This window comes from Neoarius graeffei, chromosome 21 (assembly GCF_027579695.1).
Source record: "Neoarius graeffei isolate fNeoGra1 chromosome 21, fNeoGra1.pri, whole genome shotgun sequence".
NCBI lineage: Eukaryota > Metazoa > Chordata > Actinopteri > Siluriformes > Ariidae > Neoarius > Neoarius graeffei.
The window spans coordinates 46,510,199-46,534,949 of record NC_083589.1 but is presented as its reverse complement, the minus strand read 5'-3'; the positions used below and the strand labels follow the sequence as shown (position 1 = coordinate 46,534,949).

At 40.9% G+C, this 24,751-nt stretch overlaps 2 protein-coding genes across 4 annotated transcripts in view; both read left to right on the top strand.

Moving 5' to 3' along the window:
• Positions 1 to 10,163, top strand: part of cand1 (cullin-associated and neddylation-dissociated 1) — a 70,704-nt gene extending 60,541 nt beyond the window's left edge. The window contains exons 10-15 of the mRNA XM_060903255.1: positions 45 to 1,538; positions 3,675 to 3,770; positions 3,886 to 4,055; positions 4,138 to 4,302; positions 8,788 to 8,895; positions 9,037 to 10,163. Coding sequence (XP_060759238.1) covers positions 45 to 1,538; positions 3,675 to 3,770; positions 3,886 to 4,055; positions 4,138 to 4,302; positions 8,788 to 8,895; positions 9,037 to 9,261 — 2,258 coding nt within the window. The 3' untranslated portion in view covers positions 9,262 to 10,163. The remainder of the gene's footprint in view (positions 1 to 44; positions 1,539 to 3,674; positions 3,771 to 3,885; positions 4,056 to 4,137; positions 4,303 to 8,787; positions 8,896 to 9,036) is intronic.
• Positions 10,164 to 10,265: 102 nt separating this feature from the next.
• si:dkey-39a18.1 (uncharacterized protein LOC557637 homolog) lies at positions 10,266 to 24,530 on the top strand. Of its 3 annotated transcripts, none has more exons than XM_060903257.1 (5): positions 10,266 to 16,105; positions 16,268 to 16,391; positions 18,640 to 18,842; positions 18,964 to 19,068; positions 21,320 to 24,530. In XM_060903257.1, exons 1-5 carry the CDS (start codon positions 16,023 to 16,025, stop codon positions 21,915 to 21,917), a joined length of 1,113 nt encoding a protein of 370 aa, XP_060759240.1. In that variant the 5' UTR covers positions 10,266 to 16,022; the 3' UTR covers positions 21,918 to 24,530. The 3 variants fall into 3 exon arrangements, with proteins under 3 accessions (XP_060759240.1, XP_060759239.1, XP_060759241.1); XM_060903256.1 differs by having other exon boundaries at positions 16,250 to 16,391; XM_060903258.1 differs by lacking the exons at positions 10,266 to 16,105; positions 16,268 to 16,391 and adding an exon at positions 18,169 to 18,229.
• The last annotated feature ends 221 nt before the right edge of the window (positions 24,531 to 24,751 follow it).

Here is a 24,751-nt window from a genome sequence, read left to right as displayed (position 1 = left end):
TCTTTGTTCCCTTTCTGTTAACTTCTCCCTCCTTTTTCCTTTAGGAATCATATTCTCTCTGAACGACAAATCAAGCTCCTCCAATCTGAAGATTGATGCCCTATCCTGTTTATATGTGATCCTGTGCAATCACCAGCCTCAAGTCTTCCACCCACATGTTCAGGCCTTGGTGCCCCCTGTCGTGGCCTGTGTGGGCGATCCCTTCTACAAGATCACCTCAGAAGCCCTGTTGGTCACCCAACAGCTGGTGCGGGTGATCCGGCCCCTCGACCAGTCAGATGCCTTTGATGCCTCGCCCTACATTAGCGACCTCTTTGCCTGCACCATCAAGCGTCTTAAGGCAGCTGACATTGATCAGGAGGTCAAAGAGCGTGCCATCTCTTGCATGGGCCAGATCATCTGCAACCTCGGTGACAGTCTGGGCGCAGACCTCCCAGGTACGCTGTGCATCTTTCTGGAGCGGCTAAGGAATGAGATCACCAGACTGACCACGGTGAAAGCTCTGACGCTGATTGCTGGCTCACCACTCAAGATCGACCTCCGTCCCATCCTAGCCGACGCAGTTCCGATTCTGGCCTCGTTTCTGCGTAAGAACCAGCGGGCGCTGAAGTTAAGTACTTTGGCAGCGCTGGACATACTGGTGAAGAACTACAGTGATAGTGTGACGCCAGCCATGATTGACGCTGTGCTCGATGAGCTGCCACCACTCATCAGTGAAAGTGACATGCATGTCTCACAGATGGCCATCAGCTTTCTGACTACGCTGGCCCGTGTGCACCCAGACTCTCTTGCCAAGATCAGTGGCTCCATCCTGTCAGAGCTCATTGCACTGGTGCGCTCACCGCTGCTGCAAGGTGGTGCTCTTGGAGCCATGCTAGAGTTTTTCCAGGCTCTAGTGACCACTGGCACAGCCAGCCTGGGGTACATGGACCTGCTGCGCATGCTCACCAGCCCTGTGTATGCACAGAGTGCCTCGCTCACCCACAAGCAGTCGTACTACTCCATCGCCAAGTGTGTGGCAGCCCTCACCCGTGCCTGCCCTAAAGAGGGCCCTGCTGTAGTAGGTCAGTTCATCCAGGACGTCAAGAACTCGCGTTCCACTGACTCCATCCGCCTGCTGGCACTGCTGTCCCTGGGTGAGGTGGGTCATCATGTGGACCTGAGTGGACAGCCTGAACTCAAAACGGTCATCCTGGATGCCTTCTCCTCTGCCAGCGAAGAGGTGAAGTCAGCTGCCTCCTACGCACTGGGCAGCATCAGTGTTGGCAACCTGCCTGAGTATCTGCCCTTCGTACTGCAAGAGATCTCAGGCCAACCCAAGCGCCAGTACCTGTTGCTGCACTCGCTCAAGGAGATCATCAGCTCAGCATCAGTAGGCGGCCTCAAGCCATACGTGGAGAACGTGTGGGCTCTGTTGCTCAAACACTGCGAGTGTACAGAGGAGGGCACCCGCAACGTGGTGGCGGAATGCCTGGGCAAGCTCACGCTTATAGACCCTGAGACGCTACTGCCCAGGCTAAAGGGCTATCTGTTATCAGGTTTGCATCACACTCACTTTAGTCCTAGGTCTTTCCATCAGTAAACATAGTTGAGGCAGCTAAACAACATCGTGTCCTCGTGTCAGGCACGAGATTTGAATTTAACCCTCTGGGGTCTGAGGGTATTTTCTAACGCACTAATGATTTTGGCATACTCTGTCAATTTCAACAAATCTAAGCAGTATTTTCAAAGTCCTATGACTTTTTTTTGTATTCAGCACAAGTTCAGCTACAATAATATCTATCGTATGTATGTCATGATTGATTGTACTTTTAAAAAAAAAACCTGATAAATGAAGATAATGTAAAAAGTAGTTTTAGAACTCTGTTGGAATGTGTGTGTGTGTGGGGGGGGGGAAACATGACCTTACTCAGTGTGATGAACCGTTTTGGTCACTTGAGGTGATTCTGTTCAGTCTTAAGGCCTCTGCATGCTCTTGCGACAAGGCTTTCGCAGATAGCTTTTCGCAGACAGTTGTAATTTATCGTTGAGCGGGGAGTAATAGGTGTGCGCGATGTTATTCACCGCCACAACGCAAGGGGGCGCGAAGTCGCGAAATCGCTAGGAGTAGTTGGTGGGTGTGGTTAGTGGAGTGTTTATCCTCCGGTTACTTATGATGACGAGAACTGGAGTCGTATAGATGTACGTACTTCCTCACTTCCTCGATCAACCGCTCTTCGTGCTGCTCCATCTTCGCTCGTGTTTTTAAAAATGGTGGTCGTGAAAACAAAACAAACCGGGAAAGTAGGGAAGCGGAAGTGCGTGTACAGCGGATGTAGAGTGGACCAATCAGAGCCCTCTTGTCTGCGACGCTGTCTGCGAGGCTTCTGCGGTGGTCACAGTTTTTGGGAGGTGCGCGCAGAGCGTCTGCGAAGGTGGGGGGGCTACGCAGACACTGTCTGCGAGGACTGGGTTGTCAGCATAAATTGGCCTTTAGGAGTGTAACTTAAATCTGCTCCATTGATTTGGACAATTAACTGGCCATCAGAAAAATTGTCCTATTTTTTGGGATAAAGGGTTGGCAGTGGGAGGGGTATTCAATGAGAAGAGTAAAAAATTCCATTTACTGAGAAGAGTGAAAACCCCTCCCACTGCTAACTCTTAATCCCATCCAGTCAAGTGATCAAAACGGTTCGACACAATGGGTAAGGTCATGTGTTTTTTTTTTTTGTTTTTTTTTTGGTCCCCCCCCCATGCAACCCACACGATTCTAAAACTGCTTTTTACAACAACTTAATTTATCTGGTATTTGACTCTCTTCAGTGCATCTTGAAATTAACTCTTGTACTATTTTACTCAGTTCAGAGCCACAACCAACTCTGTTCGACAATTACTCTAACTTTTGCTCCCACTCCAACTCCAAATTTTACTCTCTAAATTCAAAGTATAGCAAAATTAACTATTTTTGAGGAAAATACTTTTAACTGGAAAAAATTCCTCAGTCATTTTTCTTGTATATGCACAACAGCGCACACATCAACCGATCTGCTCATAATAAATAGAAGAAATATTTACACTTACTTGAGTTGATCTTTGGCTGGATCGAGTCGAAGTTTAAAATCTTTTTTTTTTTTTTTTTTTTTTTTTAAATTTTAAAAAAGGCACCGCTCGTCATTATCACAGTTGTCAAGACGGAATTGAATCGCTGTCGTGAATCATCCAAAGCGCATAAAATCCGTGTGCCTTCTCGCAACAAGTTTTACCTCCAGATAGCCTCAACTTTGGCTGACAGATTTTTCCCACCGCGAAAGAGAAACCAATCAAAACTGAAAGAGTGAAAGTGATTATCATGCCATTACCATTTGGCAGTGGGCACATCGGAAAGTATAAAGTTTTGTTTATCATGCTTGTATGATGATGATAACTTGCGAAGATAGTTATCTAAATTAATCACTTACTCATTCTAAACCTGCCAAGCTTCACTGGCAAAGCTCTCGACCTCAAAGGGTTAACAAAATGTGAGCTGTTTCATGATCACCAAGGAACTCATTAGAGCCAAAAAAAAAAAAAAAAGTGTGTTGTTGGAGCATGACAGTAGCAGGACGATGAATCCTACCTGACTTTGATTGTCTACTTTCAGTGCGGTACTCTTTACTGAGGGCTACTCCTTTTTGTTTTGTTTTTTTTGCTTCCAGGATCTTCCTATGCCAGAAGCTCAGTAGTTACTGCTGTCAAGTTTACAATTTCAGACCACCCACAGACAATTGATCCCTTACTGAAAAACTGCATAGGTAAGCTCTGTGCTTTCGGAATGTAAATATTTTCCATTTCTCCAAATTTTAAAAGAAATTAATTTTCTCTTTTTTTTTTTTTTTTTTCTTCGCTGTTTTACAACAATCATTTTAGGTGATTTCCTAAAAACGTTGGAAGATCCAGACCTTAACGTGCGAAGAGTGGCCCTTGTGACATTCAACTCTGCAGCCCATAATAAGCCCTCACTTATCCGAGACCTCTTGGACACTGTACTTCCTCACTTATACAACGAGACCAAAGTGCGCAAAGAGCTGATTAGAGAGGTCGGTGTAACTTATTTTCTTTTCATTTGTCAATGTCGCTATTCTTTCAGAGCTCACGGAGCTTCTCCTTGGTGTGTGTTAGGTTGAAATGGGTCCATTCAAGCACACAGTGGATGATGGGCTGGACATCCGGAAGGCTGCTTTTGAGTGCATGTACACTCTTCTGGACAGCTGCCTCGATAGACTTGACATCTTTGAGTTTCTTAACCATGTTGAAGATGGACTCAAAGACCATTATGATATCAAGGTAGACCATTATTTCCTCATTAGTGCACCAAACTATGAATATTTTATGACTCGAAGGCTTTTTGCCTTTCAGATCGTGTGTCCTAATATAAGTGTTTTTTTTTTTTTTTTCTTTTTTAAAATATAAAGTATAGTCATATCAAAGCCTCTGTAGCATTTTACATATTGCAGATAATGGGCATGTAGACTAGGGATGTGCACAGATATGAACAGGGGGTGCTGTATATTTAAGTTATTCCATGAAATCAAGTCATACCCGTACATGAGCTGATGGCCAATGAGGCGTGTAACACCGAGTTGGCTATAAGCCATGTATGATGAGAGTGAGTGGAATAACTGTTTTTATTTTATCCACATTCACTGGATTTTGAGAAACGGAGCATTTTTTTCTTTTTTCTTTTTTTTTTTCAAATTTGATGAATAAAAACTTTGTACAAAATGTCCGACAAAATAATTTCCGCTTAGAATGTGAACAAACCGGCAAAGTGACGGGAGTAATTTGTGAAAAATGCTATAATAATAATTCTTTAAAAATAAAAATGATGCATTTTTACCATCAATACTTGAATTCCACATTTTTTTTTTGCCTTTTTTTTGGGGTTTTGTTTTTGAGTAGTTTTTATTTTGTCCTCAGATGGTTCAGCAACACGCTCTGCCATTTTATTTTCTTCTTCTTTAGGGTTTTTTGGTGGTTGGCAAACCAACTCAAAGGTGCATTCCTGCTACCGACTGGGCTGGAGTATAGCATAGGAGAATTTGGGGAGAGTTGGGGGAAATATACTCTTTAACTATTTCTGTTTCTTTTAAATACTGGATGATAAAGTGATTTATTTTTTTCGCAGTTCGGTTTCCATCAAATCCTGCGCTCTGATTGGCTGGCGAGCGGGTCTGTATCCTACGATACGGACCCCAGTTACGGACCTCTGGTGACTCGCTTGTTCACAACAACAAACATAGTAGCATTTTTTGTCAACATTTATCCTTTTTTTTTTTTAATAAGATCTATTTGTAAGATTATCAAAAATCTTAGGAATTTTTGCCAGCATTTCTCAGGAGAATAGCATTAATTTTACAGCATGGATAGCGATAACGACATGAAAGCGAGTTTTACTACCCTGAGGAAGAAGAAATAAAAGAAAACATTTCAGGAGAAAGCTAAAAACCTCTAACTGTTGCTAACGCTGAGCAAAAACATGGCTGAATCCTGAATGACTCAATTTTGTATAAATAGGGGACTACATAGGCGGCAAAATGTAGTTTTTTCCCTGCCATGGAAGTGCACTTGTAGGTTTTCCCTTTCAGGTGCTCTCGTTTTCTGTTAGAATTTGGTAAAGAAAAATATATTATTTACCAGCTGGGCCGAGATCAGTACTTTCAAGACCTCGGTCACTTATTTTGATATATATATATATATATATATATATATATATATATAAAACACACACACACACACACGTGTGTGTATTTGACTTGATGTGCGCTGCCATTTTGTTTTTCTCTACTCACAGTACAAGAGCCGATAGCCTAGTAGTAGAGTAGCCGATCAGTGTGCGCTTGCTCATATCCAGTGAATGTGGAAAGAATATGATGTGTGTATCTCTCATTTTTTTACAACCCCAATTCCAAAAAAGTTGGGACACTGTGTGCAACATAAAAACAGAACGTGAAGATTTGCAAATCATGGAAACCCTATATTTCATTGAAAATAGTACCAAGACAACATATCAAATGTTGAAACTGATGATGCATTTTATTGTTTTTTGAAAAATATATGCTCATTTTGAATTTGATGTCAGCAACACATTTCCAAAAATTTGGGACAGGGGCAACAAAAGACTGAAAAAGTTGTGTAATGCTTAAAAAAAAAAAAAATTGGTTAATTGGCAACAGGTCATTAACATGATTGGGTATAAAAAGAGCATCCCAGAGAAACGGAGTCTCTCAGAAGTAAAGATGAGGAGGGGTTCACCGCTCTGTGAAAGACTGCGTGGGCAAACAGTGCAGTAATTTAAGAATAACGTTCCTCAATGTAAAATTGCAAATAATTTGGGGATCACATCATCTATGGTCCATAATATCAAAATGTTCAGAGAGTCTGGAGAAATCTCTGTATGCAAGAAACAAGGCTGAAAACTGACATTGGATGCCTGTGATCTTCAGGCCCCCAGACAACACTGCATTAAAAGCAGACACGTGTCTGTAGTGGAGATCACTGTATGGGCTCAGGAACACTTCAGAAAACCATCATCTGTGAAAACAGTTCATTACTGCATCCACAAATGCAAGTTAAAACCAGATATAAACAATATCCAGAAACACCGCCACCTTCTCTGGGCCCGAGCTCTTTTACGATGGACTGAGGCGAAGTGCAAAATTGTCCCGAGGTCTGACGAATCAAAAGTAGAAATTCTTTTTAGAAATCATGGACACCACGACCTCCAGGCTAAAGAGGAGAGGGACCATCCGGTTTATCAGTGCACAGTTCAAAAGCCAGCATCTGTGATGGTATGAGGGTGCATTAGTGCACATGACATGGGTAGCTTGTACATCTGGGAAGGCATCATTAATGCTGAACGATGTATACATGTTTCAGAGCAATATGCTGCCATCCTGACAAAATCGTTTTCAGGGAAGGCCTTCTTTCTTTCAGCAAGACAATGCCAAACCGCTTTCTACACATTAAAACTGCATGGCTCTGTAGTAAAAGAGTCCAGGTGCTAAACTGGCCTGTCTGCAGTCCAGACTTGCCTCCCATTTAAAATATTTAGCGCATTATGAAGCACAAAATATGATAAAGGAGACCCTGAGCTGTTGTGCAACTGAAATTGTATATCAGGCAAGAATGGGACAACATTTCAATTTCAAAACTACAGCAATTGGTCTCCTTAGTTCCCAAAAGTTTACAGAGTGTTGTTAAAAGTAGAGGTGATGCAACACAGTGGTAAACGCCCCTGTCCCAACTTGTTTTGAAACATGTTGCTGACATCAAATTCAAAATGAGCATATATTTTTCAACAAACAATAAAGTTTCTCAGTTTCAACATTTGATATTGTCTTTGTACTATTTTCAATTAAATATAGGGTTTCCATGATATTGCAAATCTTCACATTCTGTTTTTATTTAGTTTACACAGCGTCCCAACATTTTTGGAATTGGGGTTGTATATTAATATATAATATACTGTGTGTCTCTCTCTCTCTCTCTCTCTCTCTCTCTCTCATAAACATGTATATCTATCTCAATCACACGCACATGAGGGTAAGTCCAAAAAGTTCTAAGACAAATGGGGAAAAAAAACTCTTATTTATGAAAATAACAAGGCTATTTCTCTACATATCCATTTAAGTCTAAACACCTGCAAGCAGTGTTTCCATCGGAGAATTCCTTTTGAAATTTATAACTTCTGTCTTAGAACTTTTTGAATTACCCGTGTGTGTTGTTTATTTTATATATATATATATATATATATATATATATATATATATATATATATATAAGTGCTATCAAGCGATTAAAATATTTAATCGCGATTAATGTCACGACTGTCATAGTTAACTCGCGATTAATCGCAATTTAATTGCACATTTTTGTCACATGAAAAACCATTGTAATTCTCTTATCAGCATAAAGTGAATGGGCTTGCTTTGTACCAATTTTTTTTTTTTTTTTTTTTATTGCAGAGCATAACACTACGGAGCTGTAGAGGGGACATGGTGAATAAAAAAATAAGGCGTGGGAACGACTTATAAGGCGTGTGCACGAGATATTAATGCGCGCGCACGAGTTATAACCCGTGCGCACGCTTTGCGTTAAGGCGTGCGCTCGGATAATTAAAAGTGAGGGGACGAGTTACTACGGCTCCGTATAACATGTCTTGTCACAGCCACTGCAAAGTCGGGCTGGAGCTGCCGATGGGAAAACGAAACCTAAGCCGAGCACCGTGGCTCTTCGTCCCGAGGCGCGGCAGCGCGAGCTGCCCGCGCTGGTTCTTTGGGGGGAGGGCAGAGGACTCTGGTTGTGCGGGGCGTGACATTACAGTCTAGCTGCTATCGTTTTTCTAAGCAAAGTCTCTGTTCTGTTCCAAGTTCCTGGCAGTTTCAAAAGCTTATGAAAACCTACATGTCTCAGAGCGTTAATCTCGCGATAAAAAAATTATTGCCGTTAAAATTGAGTCAAGTTAACGCGACATTTTTGACAGCACTTTTTAATATATATATATATATATATATATATATATATATATATATATATATATATGCATGAGCAAGTGGTCAGATATGCTGTGCTTAACACTGCTGGGTTTTCCCCCAGTGTTTTCCTTTTGATTTAAGCCACACCTAATTTTTGGGTTTAAATCTGGATTCAGATGTTCAGAGCATTAAACAGATACAAATGTCAGTGTTGGAACTCTAATGTTGTACATCTCACATTTCTTGAATAGCCCATTATTTTATTTTATTTATTTTTCTCTCCCTTCCCTCTTAGATGCTGACATTCCTGATGCTGGCCCGACTCTCCACTCTGTGTCCGAGTGCTGTGCTGCAGAGGTTGGACAGACTAGTGGAGCCTCTCAGAGCCACATGCACTACAAAGGTGAAAAATCGCAGTTCCTCCTGAAAGTCACACAAGCAGTCCATCCTTAGCTAGTTTGAACGATAGCACATGCTTGGAGCAGTGCCGAGTGCTATTTTGAGCCGCTTTTCTCTTTATGGGTTTCCTCTCATGTTCCCTTAGGTCAAGGCGAACTCTGTAAAGCAGGAGTTCGAAAAGCAGGATGAGCTGAAGCGGTCAGCCATGCGGGCGGTGGCGGCTCTGCTCACGATCCCTGAGGCGGAGAAGAGCCCCCTGATGAGCGAGTTTCAGTCACAGATCAGCTCCAATCCTGAGCTGGCTGCCATCTTCGACAGTATCCAGAGGGACTCCTCATCGGCCAACATGGAGTCCATGGACACCAGTTAAACCACATCCGGCACACTCGACACCATCGCTCGCTAACAAAAGCTGCAACAATCCTGGGGGACCCTTTTATTGTTCCATGCATTGCACTGAATCAACAATTATAGGAGGAAAATATCGAAAAGCTTAAAAACAAGAAATGGCTTAAAATAAGAAAAAGCTCAAAATTATTAAAAAGGAAGACGTTCACTGTCTCAAGCTTCAAAGCTTATCACCACATTCATGTTTTTATTCCGCCCCGCCCCGCCCCGATAGAGAAACTGTTCACTGTTGTTTCTCTCCCTTTGATTGTTGCTGAGTTGAGGGACTTGGACAGACATCATCGAGACAGACTGTGTGAGCTTACTTATGTTATTGATGGGGGAGATTTGTTCTTTTCGTTGTTCACTGTAGACTCTTATCGGATTGACAGGGGTACACGTTAGCGTTAAGTCAGTCCACCTGATCTAAGGACCATCTTTCTTGCTTATGTTACCGTTTTTCTTACCAGACCAGTTTTAATGGGTGTTTTTGTACAATTTGAACGTCATCTCTTGTCTCATCACTTTTGTCTAAATTGCTGGTTGCCAGGTCGGTGGGCTCACAGAGAGATGTATCTGTTAGAAATATTCCATTAAAGACGTGGTGCTGTGGTTGGAGGATGCTGTCGGGCGAGTGAATACTGCTTTATTCACCCCTTTTCTTGACCCTAAACATGAGTTTAACATTCCCATCATCTGCAGATTTACATGGTGTAAACAGCATGTATTAGACATCCACTGACCTAAATACATTCTCAGTGTGTAAGATTTTCTGACCGTTTTGTTGGGCGGAAACATACAGAAATGAAATCTGACTCAACATTGCTATAACTGCTCTGTATGGACGTGAGTTTCACACACGTGAATAAAAATTAGTGGAGAGTTGTATTGTGTTATTATCTGCAGGGTTGTTACAGCGTACATTCACTGCACCCACCCATGTGAGTGAGTGAGTTCTTGCTCTGTGCGCGTGTATATCAGATTTTCCAGGTTGGTTTAGCGAACTTGCTTTTAACTTTAGATTCCAGTTTCATGCCTACTTCCTTACTTTTTTTTTTTTTTTTTTTATGGGAAATTACCCAACATCTCAGCGTCACACGTGATGAATGTCGGCTCGGTGCCCTGATTACCCAAGTATAAATCACGGTCCAGGAGGGTAAGAAGTAAAGTAATTGCATGCTCCGTGTGTTTGTGGCAAGGACGTTCTTTAGGAAGGAATGTCACTAAAATCATTTTCTGCTTGCGTTTTGTCCTGTATGGAGACGGACATGATAATGAAATCATCAGCTTAATATCTTTGGGTAAGTTACGGACATGATAATGAAATCATCAGCTTAATATCTTTGGGTAAGTTAGATCAGTCGTAATTCCAAGAGGAGCAGTGGGCCAGTGTGGAATCAATAATTTGGCGAGAGCATGGTGCATTTGTTGGCATATAACAGTCTCTGCTTTTTAATAGATTTTAGAAATGTGCCATGAGAGAGGAAGCAGTCCAACATCTTCATAAACCTCAGTTTCACTTCAGCAGTGTGCTCTAATATGCGGCGGGGATCTTATTTGTAATAAAACCCATACATTGCTGTTGCTGGTGAAATACAAAAAGACAAGCTGTCTGTAGAATCACAGGTATTAAAGGGAAGTTGAAGTGAAAATGGATTTTATTTTATTTTTATATTGCTACGGACTCATTAGTGACCTCATTAAGACACAGTTCTTAGTTTTTGTCTTCCATCAAAATACTCCCCCCCAATACATCATTTAATTTTTATATCACTATGCACCAACAGGCAAAGGGGAAAAAATGTCAATTATATTATGCTACGCCTCATCTACCACACACAGTTGAAAATGCTGATCTTTTTTCAGTTGGGGAAAGAAAAATGCTGCGTATTATTATCCTTTGTCTTGAAGAAGTCTATTTTATTTTTCCCTCTAACCCTGAATAATTGACCTCAGCCCAAAACCAGCTTCATACATGTCAACCTATACGGAATGTCCGTATTTTATACGGGTTTGATTCAATAAACGTAGTATACGGGCGTATAAATAAAATTATACGGATTCTTTAAAAAAACTTCAATGTTTATTTAGAGCTATAATCAATTCCCACGATGATAAGAGAGCGCATAACATTTACAAACGTACTGTACACCACAGAAAGCACAGACAGCCAGTAAAGAGTCTTATGAAATCGCGCGTTATCTTGTGGTAGCGAGACTTCGTTCCACTTTTGATCATGCGCACACCGCACTGCGAGAATCCCGCCAACCGGGAAGTAACATTTTGTTTGAAACGCGTATTTCCACCTGAGTGACTTTCACTAGCGACTGAAAAGATTCTGAATGGGCACTCCGGCAAGATCAACACAGACACTTGCTGTGACATGCAGCCTAGTGAGGTATTGGTGCAGACTGCTAAAAAAAAAAAAAAAAGCTGTCATGGAGTACAATTCAGAACATTAGTGTGACACTTTGTGTTTTTGTCAAACATTGGAGCTTTGTATTCATTCTGAAGGTTTGTTATTAATATTGAATAAAAAGTAACTGGGATATATCATTCAAATTTTAGGAAAATTATTTTAATTTGCATCTTATACGAATTTTATAAGGGAAATACGGATTTCGGAGGTTGGTTATACAGGTTTGATTGACCAAAGGTTGACATGTATGCAGCTTACTGCTGATCAGTTACACATTTCAAATACCTTTGTGACATCATTGTTCAAAAAGTCGCTCGATAATGAAAGTCTACCAGCAAAGTAAAAATCAACTGAACCGAGTACGTTAATGCTAAATGTGTGTGCAAGAACGAAAGGACAAGGTAATGATTATTGTAGCTGGAATCAGCCCACGGGTGGAATGCAGCAGGAGGCCATAACAAGTCAAATGTTTAGTCTGCACACTTGTTTCCCCTCTCAGTTGCCTGCTGAATAGGGTCTCCTATCCACATCTATAGGATTCCGCAGTATAGAATAAAAGTGATTACAAGGATGCGTTAAATTATACATGTTTCACTGATACTGCATTACTTACAACCTCTGGGGGGAAAGGGTACTAAACTGTACTTTTCCTCATACTTTTACCTATAAAGGTGCACGTAGTGTGACTTTAATTTTGGTCCATATACAGGGTGTCCTGAAATCTGGATCCATAGGCATTTTTCCTTATATGAAACTTAAAGCTAGGCCGCCTTTCAGACTTTTCAAGTGTAGGTCATAAAAAGAATTTTCCCCCAGACACCCTATTATTTTTGTTTAGTGGACCGAAAGCTACTGCATTCGAATCACAGACTTCCAATTTTATTATTTCTTAAATAGGACAGTTAATGAATTTAAGGCCACGTGGCCCTAAATTCTCCGCTATTTTTTCCTGCTTCACCATGACCCAATTCAAGATACGATGTCATGCATCACGTGGTGGGCTTTCCCAGTTCGTACAAGGCATTGTGGGATACAAATTTGAAACGGGAGAGAAAAATGGAGGGCGCAAGTGTGCGAATGAAACATCAAAGAACGACTACGGTAACGGAAAGTGAGAAGCAAAGACATTATGTTGCGAAGGAAAGGAAACGCAGGACCAAACTAATAAATATCGGCGGTCAGCGAGCACCTCGGTGCGATCAGCTGTTCGTTTAGCGACAGAATGATGGAACTGTCAGTGCATGGTCAAAGGTAAACCTGTAGATGGCAGTAATGCAACACTGTGGATGTTTTCATGTTCTCCCCGTGTCAGCATGGGTTTCCTCTGGGTGCTCCGGTTTCCCCACAGTTCAACGACATGCAGTAGGTTAACGTGGGGCGGCCTTGGGCTGAAGTGCCCTTGAGCAAGGTGCCTGACCCCTGACTGCTCCCCGGGCGCTGTAGTGTGGCTGCCCGCTGCTCTGGGTGTGTGCGCGTGCGTTCACTGCTTCAGATGGGTTAAATGCAGAGGATGAATCTCACTGTGCTTGAAGTGTACATGTGACAAATAAAGGTTATTTCTTCTGGATGCCAGCTGCTGTAAAACCCAAAAGAAGAAGGAAAAGAAGGTGGTAAACCTGCGCACATGGACTTCCTCTGTCTGCTTGACTGCACGAACTGAGTGATTTCATGCAGATTATTTGCTCGGGAATCCCCTCAAATTAAATAACGTCCCAGCCACAGAATGGCCTGTTTTTTTTTTTTTAAAGATATTACAGAAATAAACATATCACAATGACCAAGTTTCATTGGGAACTAAATTTCACCGCTTTTATGAAATTGAAAAGCCGTCTAGCTTTACTATTTTTCTTTCTATTTCAGATCCAAAATGGCTTTGAAACTAACAAGAGTAGATTTGAAATGAAGTTGTTCTCAGATATGCAAGACAGGATTCTTTAGAGAGTATTTGTTGTGATTTAAATAATTGCCTATGGATCCAATTTTGGGACACCCTGTGTATGTAACTTAAGTTATTTTTAAAAAACACTAACATTTGTAGATGAAATATATACCTTTGAGGTTACCACCCCAGTGACAAGAAAAACTACAGTTTTATACTTTTCCCCTCAGAATTTCAGTTTTCATTTCATGATATTTACATCGACTATGTGTGTCAGCAACTTACAACATGGCGCCTTTTGTTTGAACCAAGCCGTTTCTCAAGTGACCAAAAATATTGTAACATATATGAGTGACAGGTGTTTCTTGTTGCCCAGATGTGCCCTGTTAGAATGGCTGTTTACCCAGTTAACAGCTCTGAATGTCTTCTCTTGGTATGAGCCCTGGGTTTCACCTGTGAAGACTGCATTTTTTGTTAAAAAAAATGGATAAACCATAATGAAGACCAGAGAGCCAACTATGGGAGAAAAGAGAGAAAAGTAATCAGGCATTGCACAAGCATTGGGCATAGCTAATACAACAATTTGGAATGTCCTGAAAAGGAAAGAAACCTCTGTTATGCTAACAATCAGATGTTGAACAGGTCGGCCAATGAAAAAAGTTGATGACATTATGAACAACAGTCAACCACATCACCAACAACCTCCACAGGGCAGGTGTAAAGGTATCACAATCCCCCGTTCAAAGAAGACTTCAAGAGCAGAAATATAAAGGTCATACCACAAGATGCAAACCATTCATTTCATTAAGAATCAAAAATCCAGATTGGAACTCGCAAAGAAATACGGAGATGAGCCACGAAAGTTCTGTAACCCAAATTTAACCTCTACCAAAGTGATGGAAAGTCCAAAGTGTGGAGAAAGAAAGGATCATCTCATGATCCAAAACATCTGAGCTCACTGGTCAAGCACAATGGAGGTAGTGTCATGGCTGCAGCTAGATCTTTATTGATGATGGAACTCATGAAGGTAGCAGGAGAATGACTTCAGAAGTCTACAGAAACAATCTGCCAATTTACAGAGGAACACGTCCAATTTAATTGGGACGAGCTTCATTGTGCAGCAAGGCAATGACCCAAAACACACTGCCAAACAACAAAGGACTTCATCAAGGAGGAAAAAGTGTCAGGTTTTAGACTGGCCAAGTCAATCAGCAGACCCAACCGAGCATGCATTTTACCTCTTGAAGAGGAGACTGAAGGGAGAAGCCACCCCCATCCTGCCCCATCCATTCAAGAGAATAATGTAACAGTTTGGTAATGTCAGCGGATTGCTAGCTATGGGACATGCAACTAAAAATTAAGTGTTATTTACTGAAAATGTAGTGTTTAATTTACTTTCCGATACTTTTGCTTACCAAAAAAAAAAATCGATGGTCTGCCAACAAATTTGCCATGTTCTAAGTTGTTTAACACACCTAGAGGTTAAATGCCAGATAACAGAAGCTGAACTTTTGATCTATGGTCTCTTATTAATCTTTAGATCTCAAACCCAAATGTCTTCAATGTATAGCAAAAACAAAAGAATTGGCCTTGGCATTCCAATACTTTTGGAGGGGGGGCTGTGTATAGTCTTATGGTTTGTAGTAGTGATCCTTTAGCAAACTGTTCTGTAAGCAGAAGGAATTTCTCAACAACTCTGTATGGGGTCTTGCTCAGAAGCACCAGCCAATCAGAAGCTAGAGATCTGGAGGCTCTAACTTGGACTGCTATGCTAGAGCGGACAGGGCAACGTCCATTCTTCACCAGAAAGACTCCTTGTGAAGACGAAGTCAGCCCATTGAGCTTTTTAAATTTTTTTATTATTTATTTATTTATTTAATTAATTTTTTTAAATTACATGCTTTCTTTAGCTTGTAGCACACAAGAAAATTACCATTAACTGTGTTTTTATGTTTGATTTGGGACTCGGAAACTCAAAGCAATGGTAAGAAAAGTTTTTTCCTACTTTGTGTTGCTGTAAAAGCTTTCATTTTATTCTAAGCTGAACGTGTACAGTCAGATGTGAGATTGAAATAATACATGAATGGTTAGAAAAGAACAGAGGCATACGTTAGTTTATTTCATGGTGGATTGTGCACTTGATTAATTTATCTTTGAGCACAGGATTCTCCTGGATCAGCAATGGAAAAATTATCACCATTGTGACAAAAAAAAAGAGAGAAAGATTTTTTTCCCCTCGGTGCACGCTTTGCTTTAATGCAGCAAAACACCAATTTATATGCTAATGCAGTCCCATTATTAATGGAATTCTAGAAACCATGCTGGTTATAGTAATAGTGAAATCACTGCACAACAAAATCTCAACTTTAATTAAAAATTATTATTTATAAGATTGGAGGACTTAGAATTATTGATTATAACCCCCCACCCCAACTCATTTTCTAAAATGTTTCTCATCTTGAGGGAATGTAAGGTGAAGGAAATGGGCATAACAGATAGACACGCTGTCATGGAGGAGGCTGCAAACTGGTAAGAGACAGCAGTAAACTTTTTATCTGGCAATTCGATCATTAAAATCTTAAGGAACATAATTTGTCGTTTAAAAAAAACACTATGCAATTTCAAGTACCAGTACTTTAAGTCAGTAGTCTAAAAAGGAGGAATAATGTGTAGCTTTTGTCTTGACACCAGGCCTGCTGCGGTACATGTCCATAAATTAAACCATCGTAGGACGAGAAGAAGTCAGTCTCCATCTCGTGAGGTTTCTCCAGTACCATCATACTTCTCTGAACCGGTTTCAATCCGAAAGCGTAAGGTAACTGTTGAAAGGATTACAGCTGCATTACTTCATGACATGGACACATTGTTGGGACTGGCTACTTGTTTCTGATTACAGATGTAATCAAATGTATTATTTGGAACGGATAGTTAATGTATTCCAAACATACAAATACAGATCTAAATATGAGGCGCACTTTTTTTTTAAAGAAACCTTGTCAGAAAGGTTCACAGGGCTTCTGGTTGAGACTAGTGGTGCGCTTTGGGAAATTGTGCAAGCAGGAGTTTTCTATTTTCATGTGACAAACATGCACATAAACTAACATGAACATGCAACCTTCAGTGACTCATCCTTAGTAACTGCCTGGTCATCATGATCGTTTAAATCAAGCTACGAGTTTGTTTTGTGAAATAGAAGCAACTAAATTTTTGGAAATTATCACGGGCAGGTAAAAACAGAAATAACTGCACGAGTGGAAGAAAAAAACATTGTGTGCACACCTCTATTTGAGAGCAGTTATTCACTGGGGTGATGGAGCCAAAGCTAAGAATCATTCAAAGACCATGTATGTGGAGAAAAAAAAAAAAAACAGAATAAAACACCTGGTTTAAGCTACACCCACTTCAGGTTTAAATCTAAATATGAATATTTGGGGTGGCACGGTGGTGTAGTGGTTAGCGCTGTCGCCTCACAGCAAGAAGGTCCTGGGTTCGAGCCCCGGGGCCGGCGAGGGCCTTTCTGTGTGGAGTTTGCATGTTCTCCCCGTGTCCGCGTGGGTTTCCTCCGGGTGCTCCGGTTTCCCCCACAGTCCAAAGACATGCAGGTTAGGTTAACTGGTGACTCTAAATTGAGCGTAGGTGTGAATGTGAGTGTGAATGGTTGTCTGTGTCTATGTGTCAGCCCTATGATGACCTGGCGACTTGTCCAGGGTGTACCCCACCTTTCGCCCGTAGTCAGCTGGGATAGGCTCCAGCTTGCCTGCGACCCTGTAGAAGGATAAAGCGGCTAGAGATGATGAGACGAGATGAATATTTGGAGCACTAAACACGTCCAGATACCGATAGTGGCATTGCTTTATTGCTTTACACCCATGCTACTTTTAAAATATTTTATTTTATCCACATTCACTGGATATGAGCAATGGCGCGTTCTGATTGGCTACTCGGCTACTAGGATATCAGCTCATATACTGTGAGTAGAGAAAAACAAAATGATGTAGTGTGTTGCTGAACCAACTGAAGATGAAATAAAAACTCTACTCGAAAACAAAACACCAAAAATTATCAAGTATTTAAAAGAAACAGAAATGGCTAAAAGAATATAGTTCCGGCGGCACGGTGGTGTAGTGGTTAGCGCTGTTGCCTCACAGCAAGAAGGTCCTGGGTTCGAGCCCCATGGCCGGTGAGGGCTTTTCTGTGCGGAGTTTGCATGTTCTCCCCGTGTCCGCGTGGGTTTCCTCCGGGTGCTCCGGTTTCCCCCACAGTCCAAAGACATGCAGGTTAGGTTAACTGGTGACTCTAAATTGACCGTAGGTGTGAATGTGAGTGTGAATGGTTGTCTGTGTCTATGTGTCAGCCCTGTGATGACCTGGCGACTTGTCCAGGGTGTACCCCGCCTTTCGTCCGTAGTCAGCTGGGATAGGCTCCAGCTTGCCTGCGACCCTGTAGAACAGGATAAAGCGGCTAGAGATAATGATAATGAGATGAGATGAGAATATAGTTCCCCCCCCCCCCCCCCCCCCAATATCGCCTGTTCCACACTCCAGCCCAGTCGGTGGCAGTAATGCACCTTTAAGTTGGTTTGCCAACCGCCGAAGAAAACCCATAAAATACAAAAAAAAAAAGCAACAAAATATGGAATGAAAATATTTGATGGTAAGAATGTATCTTTTTTATTCTTCAAGAATTATTATTATTACTGCATTTTTCACAACTCGCTACTGTCGTTTCGCCGGGTTGTTTACATTCTAAATGGAAATGATTTTGTCGGACATTTTGCATCAAGTTTTTATTTATCGAATTTGCAAAAATCAAAATAAAAATGCTCTGTTTCTCAAAATCCAGTGAATGTGGATAGAATAAAACAGTTATTCCACTTAATCTCATCATACATCGCTTATAGCCGACTCGGTGCTAAGCGCCTCATCAGCTACCAGCTTATGTACGACTCGATTTTGTGGAATAACTGCTAAATATTTAGTCATACACAGAAAACTCCTGAGATGATATTACAAAGTAGAGCTGTATTAATGTTGATTATTTTGTCATGTTTATATCATCTGTAGGATGTAACTGGCACACTGCCTCATCTCATTAAAGGAACACATCAGGATGATGATGATGATGATGATGATGATATTCAAAGCTTAAAAAGCCTGCCCATGGTGATGAACGCATTGGCCTCTGAATCTAAGGTTAACAGGTCACACGCAGGCCTCAAAGGACAAGGCATCTCTGACTTGAGCCTCCCACTTCTGGTCACGTCCAAGTAATTAATGAAATATCGTCATTAGAATATACAAAATCATTCCTTTTAATGTCTGAACAAATGATCATGCCCCATATAAACTGTGCCTGATGGAAAAATGGAACCTTCAATGTTTCTGTAGATGCACTCTGGTGGTAAAAGGTACTGGATGTACGCGCACCAGGGGGTTTCTTCCTGCCATCAAATCCACAGTTCTGGAGAGGCCACCATGCCGAGCTGGATGCAGGTAAAACACTCTTAAAGAACGATGAGCTACACAAGGCAATGTACTCTGAAACTAATGTCAGATAAAAGGTTGCAATTTTCTCATTTATCGAAAAAAATATCATTCTTTCTTTGCGCTCTGAAATAATTCCAGGTGTCACAATCACAATGCTTTTTGCTGTTGCTTTCAGCTAAACTTCACTTTGCAGTAAAAAACTTGTTTGTTGAAGTCCGCGAGTGCAATTTCAAAAGTGCACAGCAAATATCTTGCACAGCAGAAGCACACAGAGCTATTTTCTGCTTATTTATGATAAGGCTGGTTGCTCACACCATGTGTGTGTGTGTGTGTGTGTGTGTGTGTGTGAGACAGAGAGAGAGACAGGGACAAAGTGCTCGGAAATTCAGAAATGTCAGGAAGAGAGAAATGTAGGTACAGAGAGAAAGGTGAAGGAGACAACGTTAGAAGAACACACATATATCCATAACTATCAGCTTCTACGGCAGAGAGAGTAAATAAATTAAACTAAAATTAAAGTGGAACAATAAAATGAAGAAAATGTTCAGGGAGAAAGTTAACTAGCAAGCAGTGAGATGAGACTGAATCATAAGCTGACTTTTTCTGAAAGGTAAAAGATGAATTCCTTGAAGATTCATAACTGCTTTTATTTTTAACAGTACTCATCTTTATTTCACAAAATGTACAGTACAAAATATAACTGGTGTTTTACGCAACCTTGTACTCAGAGGTGGACAGTAATGAAGTACATTTAATTGAGTACTGTACTTAAGTACACTCTTTGAGTATCTGTACGTTACTTGAGTATTTTTTTTTTAAACTTATGACTTTACTACATTTGAAAGGCAAATATCGTACTTTTTACTCCACTACATTTCAATCAAGGTCCTCGTTACTATGAAGCAGCTTTGAAAGTGGATGTTTTTTCTTTTCTTTTCTAAAACGTGATTGGTTTTTTCGCAGGTGACACTGAGACAGACGATCAGTAATCACTAGGGTCACGTCACGTCTATAGACTGTATAAAATCAAGTTCAATGATTTCTCAGCAGCTTTATTTGAACACGATCAGTTGATGGCGGAATGGAAGGACGCGGTTCTTCTGGAGAACGCATGCACTCATGGCCCATGAACCCATGTTTCAGTTTTCTGAAAGGATTAAAGAGTCGTTTCGTTTTAAATGTTTGCTTTGTTTGCCAAAAACAAACTTCATCACGGCCTACAAAAACTCGCCGTCCGACCTGCGGAAGCATATTGAGGTATATAAACGTTTTATTCCAAGAAAAAGCTTGTAATGAAGTTGTCTGTGCTTTTAGAGCTAGCGATAACGTTGCAATAATGATGCAGTCTGGTTAGTCAAATGACTTTCTATGGATTTGCCCGCCAAGTTGCCATCGCCTTGTCCACGGCTAATGTTAACACATAGCTAGTTAACTTGGACACTGTTAGTTAGCATGTAAAAACAGAGTCAAGCTAACATGAATAATGTTAACTTATCTGAAGTCCTTTCAGAAATGTTTTAGCATAATCTGGCCAAATAAACAGAATGTAGAAATGTTTCTTTGCTAGTAGCGTTAGCTACCCAATATGATTTCGAGTTTGAAAAGAGTTTGCTAGCATGTCAGGTGGAGTTTCACTGACTAGCTAGCTTAACGTTAAACCACCATGATGGCACAGCATGCGTTCATTTTGTGAATTCGCATTTCTGTCTTTGGTAACAGCATTAGGTTTTGTAAGCGTTGTGGCAATAATACAACGATGTGTTGACAGAAAATGTACTTTTAATACTTCAGTATTTTTAAAAGCAAGTACTTTAGTATTTGAACTTAAGTAAAAATTTGGCTGGACAACTTTCACTTGTATCGGAGTAACATTTGACCAGTGGGATCTGTACTTTGACTTAAGTAATGAAGTTGGGTACTTTGTCCATCTCTGCTTGTACTTTATTCACTCACCTTCAGTAAGCTCTTTATCCTGGTCAGAATCATGGCGGAATCCAGAACTTATCCCAGTAACACTGGGCAAGAGGCAGGAATACACCAGTACACATTTACACTTGGGGCAATTTTGAGTAGCTAATCCACTTACCAGCTGAAAAGTAGAAGGAAAAGGAAGAAGTCGGAGCAAACCCACGTGGCCATGCGTAGACTCTAACTGAACTCTGGTTTCACTTGGTGTTTCATTTACACTCTTTTTACTGTATGTGCACATGTGTCACATCAAAGTTTAATGCTGTCCTGTTTCTTCTTGCTTTTGAAGGCCAAACAAAGTGGAAATGGGTTCGACGCAGCATCCTTGCCTAGCCGGTCTTCCTCAGTATGCACCTCTCAGTGAGAGCCGTCCTCCTGAAAAGACATGGCATATAAAAGCAAGCTGCCAGCACCTGCCCTCATCCTCATCTAACAAAGTGTCCCAGGATCCCCGAATCACATTCCAGAGTCCAGTGGTACAGGGCGTTTACCCCATCACTCCTGACTTGATGAAAAAGACCAGACACAATGTGCAGGCTTGCCAGCCTCTGAGGCCTGTGCGGAAAAGAGCACAGGTGCTGAACAGAGGAACTCTTCACTGCCTTTTAGAGGAAAGCTACCTCCCCTGCTCAAATGATTCACATTTGCTTGAGCCATTTTCAGGCTTTGAGGAGCCCTATCATGCAGCTCTGCCCCACGTCAACTCTCATCACCTATTACAGGTAGAAGCCGTGTTGCCTGTGCCCCAGGGGCTGGGCAGTTCCCTGATGCAGCGCACTGTGCAGCTCTGCAACCCACAAGAGAAACAACTACCCAGCATCACCATGACCCGTCCCACACCTTCCCCTAAACGCCTACACAACACTGAAAACAGGCATGTAGCTTGAGTGCAAGTTTTTCACTGAAATAAGTATGACCGCTTTTCTCTTCCCAGTGCCTCACACAGTCTCCTCCAAAAGTAATGGAACACCAAGGCCAATTCTTTCGATTTTGCTATTTACTGAAGCCGTTTGAGATCAGAATATGAGGCAACAAATCAGAATTTCAGCTTTCATTAGCTGATATTTACATCGAGATGGCACCTTTGGGGTAAGCCCGTGCAATCTTTAGGTGAGCAAATGTATTGGAACAGATAGTCTTAAAGTAAATAACACTTAATATTTGATTGCACATCCCTTTCTTGCAACAAATCAACAACCCCATGACATCACCAAACTGTTGCGTTCTTCTTTTGTAAAGAAAACTACGCATTTACAGGCACTTGATAACCAGGAAAACAAAAATAGCATGCAACAGAACAGTGGTGGGTTTCCCAAAAGCCTCTTAATGCTAAGAGCATCTTAACTAAGAGAGAGAGTGTTCATTGTGCTGCTCGCTCTACCATTTAACGATGATCTTTGTGCTACAATGCTTTTGGGAAACTCGGCACAGATAGTTATTTAGCTATATATCAACGTAATGTCACCCACTAGCTGCAATCAACAAAGTGTTAGAAATTGTTAATTCACTTTATGTCATATAATTAGTTGAATTGACCTCAGAATAAATACACTTGTTTCTGGAAGGTCGCAGAGTTTGTTAGATAAAATATCGAAAGTAACAGCACCGTGAAAATGAAAACACAATAAAAAAATAATAAAAAAAAGGCTGGGACAAAGTTCTGGAAAGGTATCAGTCAGATTTCAGTTATGGAATATCCCAAAATCTGATGCTCCCATGGAGGACCATTCAATCCATTATTTAAAAAAAAAAATGGAAAGAATATAGCAGTACCATGACTCTGCCTCTAGGAGTTGTTCACCAAAAGTCAGTGAGTTGGTAAATAAGGACCTTCCAGGTTATAACACTCCAAAATGTGGAAAAGTTCAGGGGGTGGGGGATACTTATGCAAGCCATTGTCATCATTTTCATCTTCATCAAACCTTTCAGTGAGCCACTGATTACTGTGCCCACTGCATACATGCTAGAAGAGACACTATTTCACTGGTATACAATGCTGTCGTCTTTCTCATCAGTAGGCGTAATTGCCCATGGTTTTATTTTACAATTTCTCTTTTCTATATTAGCTATGCAGGGGATGAGCTTGCTTTTCCCATAGTGAAGCATGGTGGTGGTAGCATCACGTAGCATCATAACTGCCCATGGTTTTATTTTACAATTTATCTCTTCTACATTAGCTATGCAGCAGAAGATCTTGTAGAACAAATAAGTCATAATTAAGTGACCGATTCTACAGCTGCATTTGGAAAACTACTCGCATAAATTCCACCTACTTGCCTGGTGCTACTAAGAGTAACACAGGACAGCATTTAATCCACCTCTGTGATAGGTGTAACAAATGTCGTCACAGCCGTGCTGAGTCGCCAGCAGAGAGAGAACCAGCCTGGGAGTGAGAACACAAAGTTTCTGGCTCAGAACGCTAAACTGTCACATAATTAGACAGTTCTGTCCATTTTTAATCCAGCCCCAGGAGATCTTTCTGTATGGGGCCATTTCTGTATTTCAGGCTCATTGGGACCAGATGCTCTTTTAGAGGGAACATTTAGAGTGGCTTGCATCAGTATTCACCCCCTTGAACTTGTTCACATTTTGTAGTGTTATAATCTGGAAGTGAAATAGATGAAATTTGGATTATGTATCATTAATATACATAAAATAGCAAATAATACTGACATGGTAGGAAAAATCTATTTCGTTTGCCAAAATGTTAAGGGTGAAGGGTAACACTCAGCATGATACTACCACCACCATGCTTCACTATGCGAACGGTGTTCTCGTTATGATGAGCAATACTGGGTTTCTGCCACATGTAAAACTTTGTGTCAAGGCCAAAAATTTGGATGGATGAATGGATGGATGGAGAGACGCTTTAGATGCTTTTCCAGAATTTTGTCTTGGAATTGTTTTGATAGGTTCTAGGTCTTCAGAATACTCTGAGCTGGCATATGATTTTAGAATCTTCAGCCCCAGGAGGTCTTTATGTACAGGCCATGTCTGTGTAGGAGGCTTTCAGTCTGCAGCTTGTTAAAGGACGTCAATAAAAGACAACAGGATGTGTAGGAAGGGGAGCTATTTTATACCATGATGTGCCTCTACCAGGGCGTTTCAGGCCTTCAGCCATTGCAACGAAGATTCTTCATCACTTCATCTGTGCCACTAAAAACTCTAATTATTTCTCTCGGCTTCCTCTGAGTAAAATCAGTGTAGAATGCCGAGTCAGACACAATGCCCCACGAGAGGATCTTGATCAAGACCTTCTGTTCTGTTGAGTTCTGCATACAGTGTTTGGTTGTTAACATCATTAACTACTTGTAGATTTAATTTCTGACCAAGGCTTTATAAAGAGCCTGGTGCTAAACTTTAAACAAGCTGGTGTCTTAAGAAAAATAGAAATGCCAGTGATTGCTAGTTTTAGATATATAACTGCTTGTAACTCTGATGAGTAAAGCATGAAGTACTATACAAGACTTGTGTTACCAAAATAATTATAAAATGAGGTTTGGTGGTTTGTTTTGTTATTTTACATGTTGAAAATATGACAATTTCATTAACCAGTTATATTTTCTTCTTGACGTTTTGCTCTTTGAGTAAATAAAAACGTAAACCTAAAACAATATATTTATTCTTTGTTTACATATAACTGGACTTATATATTGTTTTGACTGTCAACAGCATTTGAATTTCAACTTTTGCATCCATGTTTGGAGACGCATATCGAGCA